Source organism: Cucurbita pepo, chromosome 17 (genome assembly GCF_057944985.1).
Source record: "Cucurbita pepo subsp. pepo isolate OVF chromosome 17, ASM5794498v1, whole genome shotgun sequence".
Classification (NCBI taxonomy): domain Eukaryota; kingdom Viridiplantae; phylum Streptophyta; class Magnoliopsida; order Cucurbitales; family Cucurbitaceae; genus Cucurbita; species Cucurbita pepo.
The window spans coordinates 13456386-13479405 of NC_141814.1; the positions used below are offsets into that span (position 1 = coordinate 13456386).

Below are 23020 nucleotides of genomic sequence, written 5' to 3' on the forward strand. Positions count from 1 at the left end.
CTTTTCCCTCTTGGTCGATAATACACGTAACAATCCAAACCCATTGTTACCATATATTGTTTGTTTTGCCTCGTTACATATCGTCGTCAATCTCACGATTTTAAAACGCGTCTATTAAGTAGAAGTTTTCATACCCTTTTAAGGAATGATTCGTTCCCCTCTTCAACTAATGTGGGATCTCACAAAACACCCATCTAAGGCTCATTGTCTGCTTTTTGCCCCGGTGTCTGACTCTTATTCCATTTGTAACCGTCCATGCTCGTTACGTATCGTTGTCAGCCTCACCGTTTTAAACATACCCATTAGAGAGGTTTCCACACTCTTATAAGGAATGATTCATTTCCCGTCTCACTCGACGTGAGACAGCATAATATATGTCAACTGCTATTGAGTTATACTCATTTTAACATAAATTTTTCTATTAACCAACGTTAAAAGTTCGAAATAAAAGAGAGAAGAAACTCGTCTTTTCTCATTCTATTTTCAACCCGTGCAACTTCTGTTCTTCGTTTCAGGGTTTCTTCCCATTTTAGCCTCATCGTTCTTGTTTATCCTTTCTTACAAGTTCAGTATCTAAATTATTAGAATTGTGCCCTAGTACCCGTTAACCAATCATTACAAAAAAAAAACATTCAAGACTCGAGAAATTCCACCATTTTTTTTATATAAATATTATTATTATTCCTCGTTAAAAATTTAAAAATTATTTATTCACTCATAAAATTTTACCAACAAATATGATTAAAAAATGATTAATATTTAAAAAAAATCGAAAATTTGGAAAATAATAATAATAATATGATGATGAAACGACATTGGGAAATCAAGGGCATTGAATGCTTGTAATTTCAGAGCCATACATGGCATTGTGTGACATTATTACTCGTATAATGCCTAGTCTCTGTCCATATATTAATTAATTTTAAAATAATATTAATTTCTTTTCGTATTTAATGGTATCATTAATTATCTACTGTCCTAGAATTGCAAATAATCTCAATTATATATTTAATTTCCATTTAAAAAAAAAGAATTTAAAATTTAGGATATCTTAAAACGGTGTCGCTTTTGCCCTACCAAATTCAACAAACATAAATAATAATAAAATTAGTGAGGAAAAAATGAAAGAGATAAGTGGAGTAGGAATAATAATAATAATAATAATAAATTAAAAATGATTTAATAATAATAATAATAATAATAATAATAATAATAGTAATAATAATAGAAGGATAAAAGGTTTATTTTTATTGATTTATTTATTGATATAAAAGGTCAAAAAGATTTGAATATAAAAAAATAATAAAAAGGGGAAAAGTGGGGCCCAAAGACCGATGTGTCGGTCATGGCCTCGTATTCCCCGCTCTGTCCAAAAGTGACACGCCAGCCGAGGGTCCCTTATTTTTCTATTTCAGCATAATAAAATAATTATTATTAAGTTATTATTTATTTATTTTATTTTAATTTTTTTTTATAGGTAAAAAGTACAATAAATATTTAATGGGGTTTTCTGTTATCGGGCAGCTCAATTACTCAACCACTCCTATGAACCACTTCTACTTGTAACCTTCTTTCATTTTGAATGATTCCTCTTTATAATTCTTTTTTTTTTTTTCTTTAATTTTTTTTTTTTTTTTTTTAATTTTCGTATCGTATTTGAAATTAAATTTTCTACTCGGTGACCTGACATTCTCTTGTATCTTCACGATATGACCACGTTATAGTGAAAACTATCGAAAATTCGAATACGGGTTTGTAATTGGACTTCGACATCTACTAGCCCTGACAGTTCTTGCGACGAATTACTTACAAGAGTAAAGACTGTTCTCGTAAACCAACACGAGTCATTTGAATTAGGGTTTATCCCTAACATTTCTTGCTATGAACTACTTTCAAGAGTGAAGACGGCCCTCGTAAACCAACACGAGCCATTCGAACTAGGGTTTGTAATTGGAATTCGGCACCTAATAACCCTGAAATTTCTTGCTACGAACTACTTTAAATAATGAAGATTGTCCTCATAAATCAACACGAGCCACTGGAACTAGGGTTTGTAATTGAAATTTGACACCCAATAGTACTTTCAGACGGTTCTCGAAAACCAACACGAGTTATTTGAACAACAGTTATCCTCGCTCATATACTAAATTTTTTTGAAAGTTACCGAACATGAAATTACTTAAAGTTAAACATGTTTTAATTTAGAGGTCTTATAATTAGCCCTCGAAATGACGATGTAGTAACTATCGATGACGTAGGAGAAGTTGAAAATTAGGGCAAAATTAGGGTAAAATTAGGGCAAAATTAGGGTAAAATTAGGGGAAAATGGTGAAGGAAGAGCAATGGTTATAGTCAATGTCTGTCACAGATACATGTACGAGGAGTTCACATCAAGGTCATGTGTTAAATCCAACGGTGTTGATGTGCAGAATTCATAGAAATAGGGTTTTGTGAGACAACATTTCTGGAAGTGAAAAACCAGGTGGGTTTTCTCTAAATCTACCCCTAAATTTTTGTCTTTTTACACTATTTACCTTTGCAATTTAGTCCCTCATTTCTCTCTTCTTTTTATATCCCCCCCATCATCTCTATCCCCATTCCATCATCTTCTTCTTCCTCCTCCTCCTCCGTTCTCTCTCGGGTCTTAGGGTTTCGTCGATTTCTTTTTGAGGGGAATGTTGTCTGGCTCGAGGACGCTTTTCTTAACCCTCTTAGTTTCAGTGTCGTCGGATCAGGCTTCATTCCCCCCAATTAATTCCACCGCCCCTCGACGACAATAACAACGGCGACGACAACGACGAGGTTCGGATTTTCTTTTTAAAAATTTCCATTTTTGGGTTCGAGGACGCTTTTCTTAACCCTCTTAGTTTCAGTGTCGTCGGACCAGGCTTCATACCCCCCAATTAATTCCACCGCCCCTCAACGACAATAACAACGACGACGAGGTTCGGGTTTTGTTTTAAAAATTTCCATTTTTGGGTATGGATTTATGAGAGTATAATGTTTGGAAGTGAATTAATTAAGATGGGTTGGTGCAGATTGGTGTGATGATGAAGCTCCTTTTTGACTTTCAGTTGGGAGTCTGCCCAAAATCCCCTCTTTCTTCATCATTATTGGCTCTTTTTTTGCCCTCTTAGATCTTGTAATCATGCCTTTCTTTCCCTTTTTTGCTTCATTATTTGCTCTGTTTCTCTCTCTTCTTGCATGTCTTGGCGTTCATGAGTTCATGAGTTCATGAGTTGATATCAATCCAGTTACAATGATGGGTGATATTCAAATTGTGGGTATCATTTATCATGCCATGATCTTGTTCTAACATATCAGTTTTCAAGCCTTCTTAGGATTAGGGTTTTGTGTTCTTTACAACAAAGGATTTGTTCATCTTCTTCTAACATATCACTTTCCCTAACCCTTTGATTTAGATCTAATTTGTTCGTTTTTTTGTTTTGTTTTGTTTTGCTTTGATTCGATTCGATTCTGGTTGTTGAACCGACGCGTTTTCGATTTCACTCGAGTCGTCAGTTATTAATTCTTATGTCTTAGCTTGGAAATAGTTATTGTTGGGATTTGTACCCAAATCTTTTTTCTTTTACTTCAATTTGTACATTAAGTCAAAACTTGTATGAAAACTAGAAAGAGAGACTTTTGATCCAAAGTTCTAGTGTTTTTCGGTTCGAAATCCGTTAAAAGGTAGAAGAAAGTATAAGGTTAGTTCAAAACCATGTTAGATGAACACGACTCTCCACAATGGTATGATATTGTCCACTTTGAGCATAAGCTCTCGTGGCTTTGTTTTGGGCTTCCCCAAAGGCCTAATACCAATGGAGAGAGTATTCATCGATTATAAACCTATGATCATTCCTTAAATTAGCTGACGTGAGACTTTCATCCAACACCTCCCCTCGAACAAAGTACACCTACCCTTAATCGAGGCTCGACTTCTTTTTCTTTTGGAGTCTTAGTCATTGAGACAGTATCGGTGTGCTACTCAACCTAATCGTACTAAAAAAGTGCAGTAAAATTTTACAGTTTTTCATTAATTGAATTGGATATAAATCACCTTTTGAACAATGTGCTACGGATAGGTCGTTTGGACCATTTTCATATTAGCCTGCTTTTGAAGAATTCATGAACCGACGAGCCTCCAGCTCAAGATTGCCCATTTTTAATTCTAGGGTTTATCTGAATTTGAAAAGTAATTTCTGATACGAGATGAAGAAAGAGAATTTTGTATATCTCGTCTCACAAAGAGGGTCACAATGGTCAGGCTTATCGAGTTACCTAATGACGTCATCATTGAATCAACAAAAAAATTTGTATAGTATAATTTCTTTTATATATATATTAGGTATTTTTTATATATATTTTTAATTTTTAATTTGGGCCTTGGGCTTGGAAAAAGGCAAGAAAAGCCCAAATTTATAAAAATGTTGTATAATTAATTACATTTTAAAAACTCTCATTAAAATAAATTAAGGATTAATAAAATTTTACTATACCATATTTATAATTCCTTTCCATATATATATATATATATATATATATATATATATATATATATATATATATATATATATCTTTAATATTTTAAAAATAAGTTTACTCATATTTTTTAAATAAATTCATAGGTTTATTTTTTAAATTAAATATTAATTAAATAATAAAATTTGTACATAGAAATACAATAATTGATATTTAATTGTTAAAAATAAAATTAAAAAAACTAATTTTCATGTGAAATTTAATGTCTTTAAATTGCAAGGGAACAAGAAATTTATGTTTGTTTATCCATTAAAACATATGTCGAATTCTATTATTTTATTTTATGACTAAGATTTGAATGGCCTCGACATTCCTTTACAACACGATTGGGTTATCTACTCCTAGCTTCTTAAGAGTGAAGACTATCCTCATAGACCAACACGAGTCATTCCAGCATGTTTTGTTGTCACTAACATGCACAAGACTATCCCCACAGACCAACACGAGTCATTCCAGCATGTTTTGTTGTCACTAACATGCACAAGACTATCCCCACAGACCAACACGAGTTATTCCAGCATGTTTTGTTGTCACTAACATGCACAAGACTATCCCCACAGACCAACACGAGTCATTCCAGCATGTTTTGTTGTCACTAACATGCACAAGACTATCCCCACAGACCAACACGAGTCATTCCAGCATGTTTTGTTGTCACTAACATGCACAAGACTATCCCCACAGACCAACACGAGTCATTCCAGCATGTTTTGTTGTCACTAACATGCACAAGACTATCCCCACAGACCAACACGAGTCATTCCAGCATGTTTGTTGTCACTAACATGCACAAGACTATCCCCACAGACCAACATAAGTCATTCCAGCATGTTTTGTTGTCACTAACATGCACAAGACTATCCCCACAGACCAACACGAGTCATTCCAGCATGTTTTGTTGTCACTAACATGCACAAGACTATCCCCACAGACCAACACGAGTCATTCCAGCATGTTTTGTTGTCACTAACATGCACAAGACTATCCCCACAGACCAACACGAGTCATTCCAGTATGTTTTGTTGTCACTAACATGCACAAGACTATCCCTACAGACCAACACGAGTCATTCCAGCATGTTTTGTTATCACTAACATGCAGCTTACGAAAATTTCCAATAGGTCACCCAACATAGAATTTCTATAATTGAGCCACAAAAAAGGAAGATACAGTATGTTAGTATACGTTGTTCTTAGCTATCTTATCTCTAGGATCCCTCTCATTCGTATGTGATCTCGGTTCATTCCTTTACTTGGGTGTCAAGAAATAAGAAAATTACCATACGGGCTTTCAAAAGTCGACTTTTCAAAGCTTAGAAAACTGATTAAACACGAAAACAATATTGAACGTTTGAAGATCGGAACCCGGGTCAAGGAATAAACTTGGGAAGGCCATGATAGAATGGTACTAGTTAGAAACAAAAGAGCATGATGATGAGAGAAGAGAAGGAGAATGCCAGCGAAGAAACAATGCATGTAAACACACTGAAACAAAGGCATGGCCTCAAATCATTTAAAGCTCTTAAAACTGTTCCCTATTTTGATTACTGTTTCAAAGGCTTATTATTGCTCTATAAATGGAACTAACTTAAACGTGGTGCTCATGTAAAATACTCAATATCCCTTCTTCACCTTTCGTCTTCTTTTCGATGTTGCTCGGAACTTGGCTCGATCGAACTGAAAGAAAGAGAATGAGAAGAGATTTCTTTTTGTTAGCTATCTCGATCCTGAAAATTTAAATATTTAATGCGTTTTCTTGGACTAACACTGATCGTGATCGTAGGACCGAAGATATGAAGTAAAATAAAACGAAATGAAAAATAAGGAGAAAATTTGTGATGTCCACGTTGGTTGAGGAGGAGAACAAAACACACTTTGTAAGGGTGTGGAAACCTTCCCCTACCAGACGCGTTTTAAAGTCTCAAGGGGAAGCCTGAAAGGAAAAGTTCAAAGAGGACGGACAATATCTGCTAGCGGTGGATTTGGGGGGTTACAAATGGTATCAGAGCCAGACATTGGACTATGTACGAGGGAGTAGGCTGTTTCCCAAATGGGGTAGACACGAGACGGTATGCTAAGGACGCTGGCCCCAAAGGGGGGTGGATTTGGCGAGGGTCTCACATCGATTGGAGAAAGGAAAGAGTGCTAGCGAGGACGTTGGGTCCCGAAGGGGGTGGATTGTGACGTCCCTCATTGGTTGGGGAGGAGAACAAAACACCCTTTGGAATGGTGTGGAAACCTTCACCTACCAGACGCGTTTTAAAGCCTGGAGGGGAAGCCCAAAAAGGAAAGCCCAAAGAGGACAATATCTGCCAGCGGTAGATCTGGGGCGTTACAAATGATAACAGAACTAGACACCGGACTATGTGTTAGATAGGAGGCTGTTCCCCAAATGGGGTAGACACGAGACGGTGTGCCAGTAAGGATGCTGGTCTCAGAGGAGGTGGATTTGGCAGGGTCCCACTTGCAGAAAGGAAAGAGTGACAGCGAGGATGTTGGCCCCGAACGGGGGTAGATTGTGATATCCCACATTGGTTGGTTGGGGAGGAGAACAAAACACCAAGCCTTTGACGGGAAGCCCAAAAGGAAAAGCCTAAAGAGGACAATATCTGCTTGCAGTAGATCTGGGGCGTTACAAAATCCATAATTTTCCTAATGATTTTAGCCAAATCTCATCTCAAGCCCTTCGTGAAAATTAAAGATTACATTAACATAGTTCTATTACTCGAAGAATCATGAGAAATGATCTACCAAGAATTTCTGGGTAGAAGCCGTGACTTGGCGTGTAATGTAGACTCGTGAGAGTGTGAACAACGCATGGAGTGACACGTTGCCAGTGATAGAGACCCATTTGTACCTTCAGACCTAGTATGATGTAAATGCACCTACCGATATGTGGGTGCAGTTAGGAGGTCTCCAACTATTCCCGGTTCTTGTCGAAGCAAGACAATGCTTGGCAAAGTAGGTGCATGCTGAGTTTAGGGTATTCTCCAACCACTGCTCGAGGCTTTGCTACATTCGCCGTGTGCAAAGTGGCACAGAGCAAGTTACGTTTGGCAAAGGGTTGGCGCACGGTGTTGGCTGTTAGACGAGGCATGTTTTAGGTGGGCGTTGTGCACTTGGAGCAAGTAGTTGGGTCGTGCACGCTATGGAGATGACTATGCAAGCATAGTGGTTGGGGCATAGCTAGGCACGAACACACATCTGGGTGTGTGTCGTGTGTCATGATCATGGTTGTCCAAGGTGTATTACCAGTGGTTATGTACAAGATGTCAGGTTCATATTTATATAGGACGTGTTGCATGTGGCTGCACGTCCGTTCCAAACTCTTTTTACTTGTTTTCACGTTAGATAGACTTTTATTATTTTTGTTATCCTTTGCCAAAATCATATTTATACCTGTCAAGGTTAAAATACCTCAAAATGTACCGTAGGTAAAGTTACTAATTGTCAATTTTTACCGCCTCGGTTATATGCTATAAAAACCGTGGTGGTTGCTTATTTGTTTGCTATAAACTGATTTCTAAACGTCTTTTAATACTTTCTTTTCCCCCTTTTCTAAAACAGAACAATATTTTACAGTAGTCCAATTTGATATATTTGAACTTAACGGAATAATCTTTTACCGTAGTCTATTCAATAATTCAACTGGTATAAAAGTTCTCACCCCCACGTCAAAAAAATCAATTTTTACCATACCATAATTGAGTGTTAACACGCATTTTATGGATCGAGCTCAGTTCACTTTAACCATTCCATTTTTTACACTTGGTAGCACATTTGCCTTCATCACTTATCCCCCAAAATTTACACAACCCTACAAAAGGTAAAAAAGATTTTACTGCGACGAACCAAATTACTCAACGACACAGACGAAGAGAACAGTTCGGCCAATTTTATACATTTAGACACAGACGAAGAGAACAGTTCAAGCTGACATCTTTAGAGAGATGAGACGAGACGAGACGGAAGTCTCAGTGCAGCAACCTCATTGAATAATTTATCGAATAGTCCCGAGAAGAGGGTGAAGAGTCAAACCCGAAAGCACGGAACGTGGAGATGGGGCGAATGGAAGGAGATTTCTTGATCAATCAAGGCTTGAACATACCTAAATTGGTCCACATGACAAGGAATAGTGATGGTTCCCTTTTGATCAAAGCCATACTCCTCTTCAGCCTCCTTGAGCAGCTGCATGAACAAAGGGTGATTGAAATACAAGACAGGCACCACAAATCTTTGCTTTTCTTCACTCTGATGCCCAACTTTTATAGCCAAATACCCCTTTGGGACACCTAATTTGGGGCTCCCTTGGCTTGATCTCTCCCTACTCACCATTTTTAGCTCAAAATTTGAAGGAAATTGGGGGAAAAAGGATCAATGGATGAATAATTTGAAGCAATCCATGGAGGGTTTGGATATATAGAGGAGAGAGACAGAGAGTTCCACAAGATTCGGTTCGGTTTGATTTGGTTTGGATTCGTATTCTTCTCAACCCCTTTTTATTTCTTTCTTTTTCTTAAGTTCGGAGTCTCGAATTTTGACCTTCAAATGTCTTAACCTTAAATATTATGCCTGACCCGAGCTAAGTTAGAAGACTAAGAAGAACAGTGATTCTGGACTATCGTTCCAACTTGCTAGAATTAAATGAAAATATTCAATATTTTACTAACCAGTTTAAAAATATTTAATTTTGGATTAAAAAAACATTGAAAAGAAAGAATTTATATATTTTTCCGGGCATTGGGAGGGGCTGAAATGTAAATTTATACATTTTGAGGGGCGTTTCGAAATGAGCTATGAAGTAAAAAGGGAGTGTCACGTGGGAGAGGGACAACGATAGTTAATAATTCTAAATAATGTTCGTGTATGTATATATATAATTTTCATTTAAGTTGAAATTTTAAATTTTCATAAATAATATTGAAAATTATTCATACAAGATAATAAATAATTGGAACAACCTAAAAACGAGAAGTTGTAGGTATTGATAGGAAGGCAAATTTAGGGGACAAGCAATAGCATATCATGAGCATGTCCACACAAATATCAAGATGTGTCCTCCTCGTTTGTGGTTCTCGATCAAATCTTTATTTCAATCCGTCCCTACCTCTCTTATTTCGTATGTACAACTATACCAAATCCGTCCCTACCTCTCTTATTTCGTATGTACAACTATACCATACCATTTTTATGTTCTTATTTATCAAGAAGTCCCTACCTCTCTTATTTCGTATGTACAACTATACCATACCCTTTTTATGTTCTTATTTATCAAGAATTGACTCGCTCCATATTGATCTGATATGTTTTGTTCAAATACATATTCTTAGTCTTACAATTATGAGTAAATTAATAATTGATATTCTTAATATGTGTTATATGAAAAGTTGGAAGTCTTTTCGGCGGATTGAGTGAAAATTCGAACTTTCTAGAAGATCGGTAAAATGGGTGCTAGACATTAGCTCACCTTGATCGATTGAGGTCAAAGTGAGCTATTTGTCTTATAAGACTGCGGAGCATTGATAGTGTAACAGTTATAAGTCCAAGTCCAACGTGAACAAATATTATCTTCTTTGTACTTTCCTTTTTCAAACTTCCCCTCAAACAATATTTCGTTTCACTCTCCAACCGATGTAGGATCTCACAAAACACCTCCTTCGGGACCGTACTGGCACTCGTTCCTCTATGTGAGATCTCAATAACAAGAAAATTAAAAAATGGAAAGAGTGATAGAATAGTAAAAAAGAAAGGAGACTGTGAAGCATTGATAGCTTTTGGTGGTATATTATGTGGACTCAACAATCCCATGCAATTGCCTTCACTAAACATTCAATTTTATACACATTTCCACCCCCAAAGAGGGAAAAAAGAATCTTAAGTGCCCCTACAATCTTCAACTCACCAACTTTTAACTGAATATATAATGAAGACTTCAAAAAAGAAGAAAAAAAAGGGAAGAAAGAAAAGACTAATGGTGTCTCGTATTTGAGCTACGTAGGGTGACACCATGTAAGAACTTTGTATACCCAAGAAAACTAAGCTTTCCATCTCCTCTAATCCATTCTTTGAGGATCGAGTATGCTGTCGAACCGAGGTTCAATTCCTGCGTTCGTACACAATACGGTTAGAAAGCATGTTCAGATTAAAATTATTCATGATTCTTAAAAAAGCAAGCTTTTAACGGACCCTAGCTAATTCTTCAACTGAAATCACCCGGTTTCCCTCGCGCTCGAAATGCTCGAAGGCCACGCAAGCTATCTGCTCCCACTGGTCAAGAGCTTCCAATTGATGGGTACTGATTGCAGCAGCACAGAACTCCTCAAAGTCCATTCTTCTGAAGGCAAGAGGCTCTAGCTGAAAAATGTATCTTATTTCAGCAATGGGAAGCATGCAAATTTTTTTTGGTACTGTAACAAACTTTTGAAAATAAATTGTTGTTGTTTTATTTTATTATGCGAACTTTCACACTTGTTCCATTGTTAGTGCATATACCGACCCGAATTTCTGTCTAATATTCTACGTTGGACCTTGTTTGGGGACGGGTTTAACTCGAATTTAAACAAATCAACATGAAGGGATTATAAGGTGCATTGCCTAATTAAGTTGGGAAACCAAAACCAGCAGACTCAGAATCACAAATCATAACCATATTTATCAATCTAGCATGAAGAGAAGCATCAGGTGAAAAGAACCATACCAAATTTACAATTTCATGAACCCTCGACTCCCTCATAGCATCCGTTGCGTTCCGCTTTAGAGCCTAGATCATAGGTGTACTTACAAGTCAAAACAAATAGTGAAGGAGACTGATGAATTTATGGTCCTATGCTATAAAAACTAAAGCAGGGCCAAGAAAGCACTGACCATTTTGAAGTTATCAAGCCCAACTCGCCCATCTTGATTTGGTTCCAACAACGCGAACTGAGCTCTAAGATAAAAGAGTTCGTTTTCTGTCAAAGCTTTTGAGAGAGCCTGAAATGGAAGGATGTCATGATCGGAGGATTAAAAACAATGTTAAGTTCCACATAGAAAACATCTAGATTTTCGTTCAAGAGAATCACTTTGACTAACTAAGAGGGCAAGCCAGACTGAAGCTCAATTAAGAAGATAAGAAATAATCACTTCTTTAAACGACGGAATTAATTTCCGACTCCAGCAACCAAAAAACCAAAAGAAGAAGTAGAAGAATAAGGGAAAGAAGGAAAATATTTTACCTTCATTGCTGCACGTTTGAAAGGAGTAGCATTCAGGTACAACTTCACCAACTTATAGATCAATATATCTAAAGGTATACGACGTGTATCATCCCGCAACCATGGGTGAGCTGCATACAGAAAAGTTAAGTTTAATATGTTACTAGATCGAAGAGAATATAAAAACGATAATAGAAAACTTCAAAAAGTACAGATATTTTCACATTTTCAACCTATTCTATGGCCTTGTGAGAAGGAAAGATACAAAAAGGAAAAACTTACTAAGCGCCTGGACTGCAGTCATTCTCTTTCTATAATCTTTGTTGAGGAGCCGTTTCACAAAGTCTTTAGCCTCTGGAGACGCTGAAGGCCATGGTAGATCTTCAAAATTAGGATCTGCTCTTAACACTGCACGGAATATTCCTGATTCCGTTCTCGCCCAAAATGGCCGACTTCCACATAATAAAATATAGGTAATAACCCCAATGCTCCATATATCTGCTTCCAGAGTGTAAGATCTATGAAGCACTTCAGGTGCAACATAATAAGCACTTCCAACAATATCGTTAAGTCTCTCATCTGCATGTGGATAACAAAAGGAAAAAGTAAATCATCCAATAGACAATGAGAAGTTACTGTAACATAACTTCAGTCTAATGATGTAACGACTCGAGTAGCATGTTCTGGGGTAACACAATTGTCCTACACAAAAATTCGTACTTTTCAAATGCATTCAGTGCAGATGCAGCAGTCATTCACAATAGTGTATGGATTTCCATAGTGCACTTTTCTATTTATTCAATTTATGCTATATATGTTAGAGTGTCAGAATCTATCCATATAAAGTACAATCACAATCAAATAATAAAATATTGGTATATAGATCTTCCAACAGTAATTTAATTTCTAGTAATAATTGAAATCTTAGTGAAGTTCACATTGAAATTCTGGACAGAAAAACTTGTCTCTCATTAAAGCTTGGGATTAAGATTCTATGATCACCCAACACCAAAGGATCTTGCATTTTTTTGGTGGAATACAGTCCTAGAATTGTAAATATTACGAAGACTAGTTTATTCTTCATGGAGGGCATAAATACTGCAATAAGAGTGGAAAGCCGCCAATGTGTTTTTTATATATATTAGGAGTAATAATCGTCTCCAAATAGTGATTTGTGACAAAAGAAAGGGGTTCACAAGAGCACAGGACAAATGACCAAGTGATGTCTTTTTGTATGCCTCTTGTATTCTTGAATTTTCTTTTTTTTTTTTTTTTCCTCGATGAAAGTTTGGTTTCTATGGATGGAGAAAAAATAAAATTAAACAAATAGCATAAATAATTTAACAATTAGATGGATCTATTTGTTACCTGGTCTGACAAAGTCTGAAAGACCAAAGTCAATGAGCTTCATATCAGCATCTTCACTTCTGGAAGTAAATAAGAAATTCTGTAGAACATGAAAGAACAACATAAGAAACAAAATGGAGGCATACAATTACTACAAGAAATAACTTTATTTTCTTTTTAATTTTTCTTTAGGTGTGTGCGTGGGGGGGTCTCACAAAGCTCTCTGTAACTGCATCTAGTGACATGACATATTTATCGCAAACACTCATGATTTCTTTCTTTGAATTTCAATATAAAGTCTTATCACGAGTTGTACGATGGGATCCTAGAACTTGCCAAGGAAAAATACCAACTCATCCTTAACAGTATGGAACCAAAGAGAAGGGAACAACAGAAGTTTTCTAGAATTTAGTTGAAAAACTGTTTACTGAAAAGCTTAAACTTCGAGAAAAAATCATTTATAAAAATAAAAAAAATAAAAACATAAATAAACAGAAGATAAAAGGAAAAGACCTCAGGCTTTAAGTCACGATGCACAACGCCTTGAAGATGACAAAACGCAACTACACTTAAAATCTGAACAATTATACTTTTGGCATCTTCCTCTGGGTATCTTCCTCCTCTACAATGAGGGAAATTATACGTTAGAATAAATTAAATAAGTCAAAGGCAACACAATATCATTGTTAAGATAAAGATAGAATACCTTGACAAAATTCTGTCTAGAAGTTCCCCACCTTCACATAACCTAAAATGGAATTATAAACAAGATACTTCAAATTGAAATAAAATTATCTCCAGAAACTGAACTGCAAAAAACAAAGAAAACTGTAATGGTTTATCATTTTGATGCTCATTGATAATATAGGGTTATCCAAACTCATTCAGTTCAGACCAAACTGTATACGAATAACAAAGAGAATGCCACATTTTGCTCATTTATTGCATGTTCAAGAAATAAGATTATCAAAATTCACATATTTCAAATTGAATCCATTATGACCTGTGGATGGGCAAAGAAAGAAATATGGTAGAATTTGAAAGATTCAAGAAACTTAAAAGTTCAAACAACGACTGTGACATCCCCTATGTAGTACAACATGGTGAAGAATTGCAATTGTATCACAGAGAAATGAAATAAAAGTTCAAGATAATTTTTCAGATCCAGAATGATAAGAAATAGAAAAGCGGGAAGACATACTCCATGACTATGTAAACGTTATTGGCATCCTCACATGCATCATGAAATTTTACAAGGTGCCTATGCCCAGATAAAGACTTCAGTATTTTCACCTCTCTCCGAACATCTTCAATTGATATTGCTGTCGTCATCTGCCAAATGGATATTTTAAGAAACACAATGATAGGAAATGCAATTAATGAGGCAGAAGAAAAGGATACAACTCTTTTTTTCTTTTTTTTTTTTTTTGTAAGAAACCGAGCTTACATAGACCAAAGAAAAGGATACATGCAGTGAATACATTTGAACAGATGAAGTAATACAACCAATTTTGTAGTGTTTAGAGAGCTATAAGTTCACTTTTAGAGAGAGAAGAGAGTGAACCAGATGACAGTTTAACCTCCTAGAAAATATAAAGATTCAAGGATGGACTTCTCCAATTACGGAAGATTTAATAGAGACATAACAGGTGGTAGTCCAATGCACCCTCCAGAGAGAACTTGTTTCAAATAGGCAATATTACATGTGGGAACTCAGCACAAGCAGACTTGGATATTACTTTACTATGCATGTCCATTTAAATATTTACTATGCATAGCTTAAATGCTGAATGTCAAAGCGATCTTTTCGCACCTTGTTCCTTTGACTCTCTCAGTATTGGTCAGATAAGGTTGAAGCTTTTGGTTGGTATTTTGTATGGCCTGAAACTATTTATGATATACTTGCTACGGTTTTTTGTGAGACATCCCTTCAGTGGTGTTAAGAAGACTTTGTGGCTAGCTATCAACTGAGCTTCTTTTTTGGAATCTTTGGTATGATTGTATTGGTAGAATTTTCAAGGATGTTTCTTCGAATTGTAATTGTTATATGGATTTGGTTTTGTTAAATCTTTTATTGGTGTAAACGTAAACACTCCTTCAGTAACTATAGTATTTTTTTCTCTTTACTCCCCAACTGAAAACTTTTCATGAAATTCACTTTGACGATGGGAGCTTTTATCTCCCCTCATTTCATCTATCAACGAAATATACCTCTTCTCAAAAAAAAAAAAAAAAATTTAAGGAGAATTTATCCAGACTAATGATGCTGTAAATTAAATTGAATTTACATATAAGCTGAATGAAATTTTTATGGTCTGTAAAAAAAATGATTCCAATAATATATGACAGTGATTCCATGTTGAACCCTGTACAAATATTGGCCATTGATGTTCCAAATTTTCAGTGGAAGTATATTCTGGACTAATGAACTATGTAGGAGATTACTGGAGTGATCGAAAGACTTATGTACTCGAGGCAAAGTCAGAACTCTTCTCTTACAATGGACGCTACATGCCTGCCCATGCAGTGCAATCACTAATCCCTTCAGTATCCCACCTAGGGCTAAGCGTACATTCACAAGAGGGAAACTCAATTGTAAGAACTGACATAGGGGGAGGAAAAATCACCCAAGCACCGAGCACGTCAAGGACTTACAATCATTGACATTTTTACACCAAGAAAATATTTTCATGGAGACTGACAAGCACAACACTAAGAAGACAGACAATTTTCTTTTATTCAACAAACCTAGCATCAATATTTATTATCTGTCATAATTTGCACATGTAGACCCCCATTTAGCAAAGCCATGGTTTTTATTTATAATCAATTTTATCCTCTTCTACCATCAGGTAACCTTATTTTCTCAAAGGTTAAAGAAAGCCACAATGAAATTTCTTCAATTGGCAACGTCTGCTATACAAACTAAAAGCCAACCTTCAAGAATTTCCCAGTTCTAGTTTCCATCATCTCACCAAAACAATCTTTAAACCTTTTGCATCCATCATGCAATTTTTTACTGCACATGGTCCTCATTTAGTTCATGAATGAAAAAATAAATCAACATAAAAAGGGAGATCTTGACTTCTGATGTTTTATCTTCCTTTGTTTTCCTTCTTAATTATTAGTACTTATTATTAGTATTGCGAGAACTAATTCTTAGATTGAAAGACATAATATAACAAGACCCTAGGCGAATCAACAAAGTCAGCTACATATTTATGAAGCATGTAGGGTTAATAACCTTATAAGCATAATTCTAAACAAATCATGAACTGTTCGCTTTTGAGAAGAGAAATATCAATATCAAATATGATGAAAATAAAACTACATGCCAAAAAAATGTCAAAATGTTTTTGAGTCAAAATTCTAAACTTTTTCCCTATTATTTCTCATTGTTACTGTGACCGTCATACAACAGCAATTGTAAACTAATATGTGATCTTGGTGTTGAATAGGTTTAGGTGTCTAACATATGTTGGAGATAAACTAGATACCAAAACTCAAGTGTGACGGATTACATGAGCATAATCTACGTCAAATGTGCATCAATTCTAGAAACTAAGCCAGAATCCTCAAAATGGTTCACGGATACCAAGTATCTTTTGAGCTAAGAGGCAAAATTAAAGTCAAAATGGATAACAAAATTCATCATGTCCTAGACTAACTCGGTTTTCTTAAAGTTCAGGCACAAAACCAGTGTATTTCTCGTCACCTAAAATATCCAGGACCTACCCTGTACCATAACGGAGCACAGAGGAGATCATGTGTGACCCAGAAAATCAAATACTATTAAACCTCTGTAGGGGACAAGTATGACATATCCAAACTCCAATTTCAGCTAGGCTATTATCCCACTTTCATGTCAAAGCTGCCAAATCTTGAGTGCCAAAGTTTCGTGTCATTAAGCAGCAATGCTCCCAATTTGACACTTCCCAAAATAAAATGTTTTGCATCAAAGTGTTATACACTTCATGTAGCAATCTTAAACCTAACGACTTAATTCAGGCAATCCTCCACCGTCCGGAAAGCCACCAACCCCAAACCAGAATGAGAGACAGAGACAGAGACAGAAAAATCTGTGTACACCAAATCCAAAGTACATTTGGACCCAACACAACAAACAAAAACCATATCGGTATCTATGAACAACAGAACCCAATTTCGAAACAGAAGCACAAGTGATGCAGAATTAGCTAAAAATTATATAAAAAACAACCCTACAATGTACAAAACAGCAGGCAAATCAAGGCAAACAAAGCAAATTGAAGTGATTGAAATCAGGAAAGAAGAAACATATCACATCACAGTAGAGTACCTTCGCTTTAGAGATGATCTTGACGGCAACCGGTTGATCTTTGAGCTCACCTTTCTTCCCTTTAGCAGAGCAAGTATGACCAAAATGCCCTCTCCCAACCTCCTTCCCTAACTCATACTTCGCCCCAAAATTCTTCCCATATCCAAAGCTTTTATCCAGCAACTGCTCCGGCTCCGTCCCCCTCTCCTCTGGGATCGGGCCCTCCTTCGGCTTCGTATACCCAAATCGCTTCGCCAACGAGGCCTTGATGTGCTTGGCCGGAGACGGCGGAGCAAACCTCCGCTTAAAAAACCTCCCCGGCGTCGAAGCCCTAGCCGGCGACGGCGAAACACCGACAGGCAGAGGACTCGCACCAGCTCCCTGTGGATACGGACTCGGCCAAGGGCTAGGGTACGAAGTCCTCGCCGGCGTTGTCGGCGTAGTAGCCCTCACGTTCGCTACGCCGTTTCCTCCTCCACTCCCAGAGGGAAAATGAGATGGATCGCTACCGTAGTCAGGCGTAGACTGCGAAGGGACGGTGGTGGTGATGGTGGTCGGAATAACGCCATTATCAGTTGTCGGAATGGTCTTCCCATAACACTGTCCCATCTCTAAACTCCTCCACTCTCTCTCAACGTCACTGTTTCACCGCCGACGTGGTATCGGATCACGGCCGAGTCAAAGTCCGCACATCAGACGGCCTCCAACCCTCCGCCCCGATCTGATCCTCTCTCCTTCAAAATTAACAGAGAGAACAAGAGAGAGATCTAAGCCGAAAGCCAAAGCTTAAAGCGTCACCTACAAAACGTTAAAACCAGAGAATGAAAAAGAATAGAAATTTGAGTCAGAGAAAAGACTGAAGCCCACTGCTACAGAGAGAGAGAGAGAGAGAGAGAGAGAGAGAGAGAGAGAGAGAGGGAGAGATTGGGAGAGAGAGAGAGAGAGAGAGAGAGACGACGCACCAAAGAGAATGGTTCATGTAAAATACTTTCTTAATCTGAACAAAAACGGCAGAACAATCGGCCATTGATTGATCCGCCAATTGTAGCCGTTGGATTAGGGACTGGTCTACCCGGTCGTACTGTAACTCCCCTGTGCTGTCACACACACAACTATTTCTCTACTCCCGCTTTTATCCCCCCCCCCCCGCCCTCTCTCTCCCTCTGGACAGCTTCTTTTTCGTTTTTGTCTTTCGTCAGTTTTCTTGCCTTTTTATATATGTTTTTTTCTTTTTTCTTAATTTGGTGTCCGTATAATGACTAATAACTCGGGTTTTACTACACTGCGGTAAGGTTTATTCCAATCTATCTGCACCTGCTGCTCATTCTCTCCGCGTGCGAAATGTGATGGGTTTTTTTATGACGGAAGGTTCAGATATGCCATGTCATAACGAGCTCATGTGACCTCGGTTGCACTGTAGAATCAAGGGGGAAGAATTTTCTTTTATTTTAGTATTATTCTTTTTCTAATATTTTACTACTTTATTTCATAATTTATTATTACTAAAAAAAAACCATAAAATGGAGGATTGAATTTATTATTATAAATTGTATCAGGCACGGATGGAACCCGAAACGTTTCGAAGAGGATGACGGATTCTCCGTATTTCATTTGATCGTAAAAAACAAGTTGAAAGCTAAGCAGCGGTAGTTATAAAGATTCCTCGGAGACAAAATAACAACGTCTCCTATGAGTCGGGAATGATGCAGGAGAAACAATGAGATTTTTCCTTTTGTGTTTGGACGTTCTCCTTTTAAAACGGTCCGGCGCGAAATCCATAATTGGCTAAACCACCCGTTGATTATGGTATTTTATATTTCTCTAAATTTGGTAAAAAATAACTCAAAATATTTTTTTCTTAAAATAATTTACATTATGAGAATATCATTTTGTTACCATTTTATGTGTCAAAAATGATTGGATGACTCTAAAGAGTATAGTTTTAATTTTAGGGAAGTAATTAAATTATCAATATTCATTTTTTAAATAAGTTACAAAATATATTTTAAATTATTTATATCGTATTATAATATAAATATCTATATATATGGATAAGATTGAGTGTCTTGTCCGAGTAACATTATTCATATAAATCAGTTTCTAATTGTTATAAATAATTTGATCTAAATCGTTCCTCTAGACATGTGAGTGAGGATATCCTATGCATTGAGTTTGTATAAAATTATACTATAAAATGTTTAACGTCTCTTTGTAAATTTATTAATTATGAGAACTAATATTTCATTAGATGATCATATGCAATTCGATCTTAATCTAAGGTGAGTTGAAGACCTGTTCTTTGATTTACACACGTGAGAATGACTTATATTTTAAGGGTTTGACCAAGTAATTAATTTTAATTATTTTTAACGTTCATTTAATTATAAATAAAATCAAAGTTGATCTATATTAATTTTTTAATTATTTAAATTTTGATAAACTTCCACTAGGGAAGTGTTCATTCGGGCTAGAAACGACCCAATAAAGTCAAATAGACAATATCTTAAGAACAAGCACTAAACGTGATAACCCCCGACCTGGGCTCGTTACCGTCAACCTATAACAACAAATTCCAGTTAAGGAGCGAGAGCTCACGTCACGGGTAAAACTGGACCAAGTGAATAAATACAAATTAGAAGTTCTTATTGCGAAACAAAAATTGGATTATGTTAGGTTCGCTAATACAAATGGAGTAGGTTTAACCACTATTTAAGGTATGCACTGATCGTCATGTTTTTTCGGTGTGAAATTACCAAATAACCCCTTTCCACTTGAAACCAATAATTAGAGATTTTGACCATAAAAAAAAAAATAAGATGAATAAAAGTTGGTGGAGATTGTCAATATCCAAAGGGTGTGGGTTAGTTCCACAAAATAAAATTTATGGCAATTATGTCAAACAGAACATTATAGAGTAGGAAAATAATGTGACGCTTAAACTTTATAAAAACATTTAATGCCGTAATTATATGGTAGGATGACAGAAAATAATAGCATCCGTGACGAGACTTTTATTTTTGTTCGTTTAATAATTTGTGTGCTAGGTGGACGAACTACCGACATTCGAACCCGTAACAAATACTTTATTTGCTAAACTATACTAAGATTGTGTATTGGATTGATACGATCAATTGTGAAATAATCTTACCCGTCTCTTTAAATAAGTTGTAATATATATTAAATCATTGCGATAACAAGAGCGAAGAACCGTTTGCTGCCTTTTCTCTTCGAGTCACGTGTATTGGTAGCCTAGGAGACGAGAAACAAGCTACTTTTACCTACCCTCATATCTATGGCAATGGTCGTATTGGTAAATATAGTAACTATATCTAAGACTATGATGTCCCACATTAGTTGAGTAGGAGAACAAATCACCCTTTATAAGGGTGTGAAAACTTTCTCCTAGGCGTTTTAAAGCCTTGAGGGGAAGCCTAGAAGGGAAAGCCCAAAGAGGACAATATCTGAGCCTGAGTTGTTACAGTGGGTTCGAGATAGATTTCACTTTTAAAGCCTTGAGGGGAAGCCACCTTGAGGGGAAGCCCGGAAGGAAAAGCCCAAATAGAACAATATACACTAGTAGTGAGCCTGAGTCGTTACAGTGGGTTCGAGATAGATTCCACTCTGACGTACGCCCCACCTCACATAGAATCGAGAAACCGTCGTGGGTGAGAGGGGTTGGATCGCTTTCACATTTTATATATTTTAAAATTTTAAATTTTTTTCATTGTATATTCTTTAGTTCAACTATATCTCGAATGAAGATTCAAACTTTTAACCTTTTAACCGAAAATTTAATGCATAATTAGGATATTTTTAAATAATTTAATGTTAACTACAAAGTACATTTTTAAATTATCAAACATTATTATTATTATTATTATTATTAGGGATGTAGTATAATGAGATGTCCCAACTACACAACTTGACCCTAATTTTAGTTGGGTTTTTAGGGTTCAATTATTGTATTTATGAACCTCAAATTTTGTGGGAAAATTCAAAGCCCTCCCCACATTTTAATTAATTGTCCCATAAATGCCCTCCAAAAGGTCACGTGCCCATGTTTTATTTTTTAAAAGCATATTACAACTAATTTTTTTTGTTTAGAACGAAAAGGTTTCCGATTTAGTATAGAATTTTATGTCTAAAGAGTTCGGTGCACGTCAATGAACTAATACGTATGAAAGTGATACGCACCGATGCCGTCAGTGTCAAGGTTGTACACGAGTTGAGCTAGAGAAATCCTTTGAATCAACTCGAAATTTTGGACGGATAAATTTCGTAACCCAATCCAACAGAGTTGTCGGGTTATATTTTTTTTAATTATTTTAAAAAATTATACTTATCCACGATACATATTAAGTTAATAACTAAAATATTATAAAGCTCGAATATCGGACGGCTAACAACATTGGGTTAAAAATGTTAATTTTTTTTTTTAATTTTCATAATAATTTTAAAATACTTTTTTTTTTAATTTTCATAATAATTTAAAAAATAGGGTAGAGTAGGGTAGGAAAGCCCATTTAGTTTTGGGCCACTTTTGCCAAAAGCCCAACCCGATCCCTAGAAAGTTCGCGTGCCCTAACCAGCCGCCGTTGCAGAGCCCTCATAAGCTCACTCCCTCCATGAAATCCCTCCATGGCGCTGGTATTCAAATCAATCGGCTCCGCAAGATGCTTCATCGAGGTTTCAGTCTCTTACCTTTTTAAGATTTCGCAATTAGTTCATCGCATTCGGTTTCGCATTCTAAACTGATGAAGGATATGATGTTGAATCTGTAAAATGTCTGAGAAGTAACATTTCGCATTTAGTTTCGCATTATAAACTGATGAAGGATATGATGTTGAATCTGTAAAATGTCTGAGAAGTAACATTTCGCATTTAGTTTCGCATTATAAACAGATGAAGGATATGATGTTGAATCTGTTAAAGGTCTGAGAAGTAACATTTCGCAAGTAGTTCATGATATTTCGCATTATAAACTGATGAAGGATATGATGTTGAATCTGTAAAATGTCTGAGAAGTAACATTTCGCAAGTAGTTCATGATATTTCGCATTTAGTTCATGATATTTCGCATTTAGTTTCGCACTATAAACTGATGAAGGATATGATGTTGAATCTGTAAAAGGTCTGAGAAGTAACATTTCGCAAGTAGTTCATGATATTTCGCATTTAGTTTCGCATTTAATTTCGCACTATGAACTGATGAAGGATATGATGTTGAATTTGTAAAAGGTCTGAGAAGGAAAGTTGTGTTGGTAGAGACGATGTTTGAGGTTTGAGGAAAGGGAATATTAATGGTAGAGGGCCCCTGTCCATGTGAGAGTCATCGCATTGTGACTTTCGCAACCTCTTCTATAGAAATTGTGTTGAAATTGCAACGGGTTTGAACAAAAGGCGTGGGTTGCATTCTAGCATTGGATGCTAACCTAGACTTCGCCCGACACTTTTCTTCCTCTGCCTCGAACATTTTCTTTCTGCTTTCACTCTTCCTTCATTGATCATACCTTTCCACTGATCCTTCTTCATTTTCCTGTGCTGTTAGATCCTTTGATTTGTTTTGAGTTCGTTTTTTGTTGTTTTTATTGTCATATTCGCATGAAATCGTGTAGTCGAATTGTATTCCCCGCTACATGCTC

General features: G+C 36.3%; 1 protein-coding gene, 2 long non-coding RNA genes and 1 pseudogene across 3 annotated transcripts; 2 read left to right on the forward strand and 2 right to left on the reverse strand.

Annotated features, from left to right (window-relative positions):
* Window positions 1-2543: 2543 nt before the first annotated feature.
* Window positions 2544-3381, forward strand: LOC111779161 (uncharacterized). Its single transcript, XR_002812662.2, has 3 exons — window positions 2544-2802; window positions 2874-2945; window positions 3039-3381. It is a non-coding gene; the product is annotated as an uncharacterized LOC111779161 (long non-coding RNA).
* A 4825-nt stretch (window positions 3382-8206) lies between these two features.
* Window positions 8207-8951, reverse strand: LOC111779298 (auxin-responsive protein SAUR32 pseudogene; annotated as a pseudogene).
* A 1347-nt stretch (window positions 8952-10298) lies between these two features.
* On the reverse strand, window positions 10299-18297 carry LOC111778707 (CDPK-related kinase 3). Its single transcript, XM_023658679.2, has 11 exons — window positions 17400-18297; window positions 14283-14413; window positions 13788-13829; window positions 13595-13703; window positions 13103-13181; window positions 12017-12313; window positions 11756-11865; window positions 11406-11513; window positions 11239-11301; window positions 10728-10895; window positions 10299-10644 (listed from the first exon to the last, which is right to left on the reverse strand). The coding sequence occupies exons 1-11, from the start codon at window positions 17985-17987 to the stop codon at window positions 10510-10512; spliced, it is 1830 nt and encodes a 609-aa protein (XP_023514447.1). The 5' UTR covers window positions 17988-18297; the 3' UTR covers window positions 10299-10509.
* Window positions 18298-21937: 3640 nt separating this feature from the next.
* On the forward strand, window positions 21938-22832 carry LOC111778308 (uncharacterized). Its single transcript, XR_015413242.1, has 2 exons — window positions 21938-22064; window positions 22617-22832. It is a non-coding gene; the product is annotated as an uncharacterized LOC111778308 (long non-coding RNA).
* The last annotated feature ends 188 nt before the right edge of the window (window positions 22833-23020 follow it).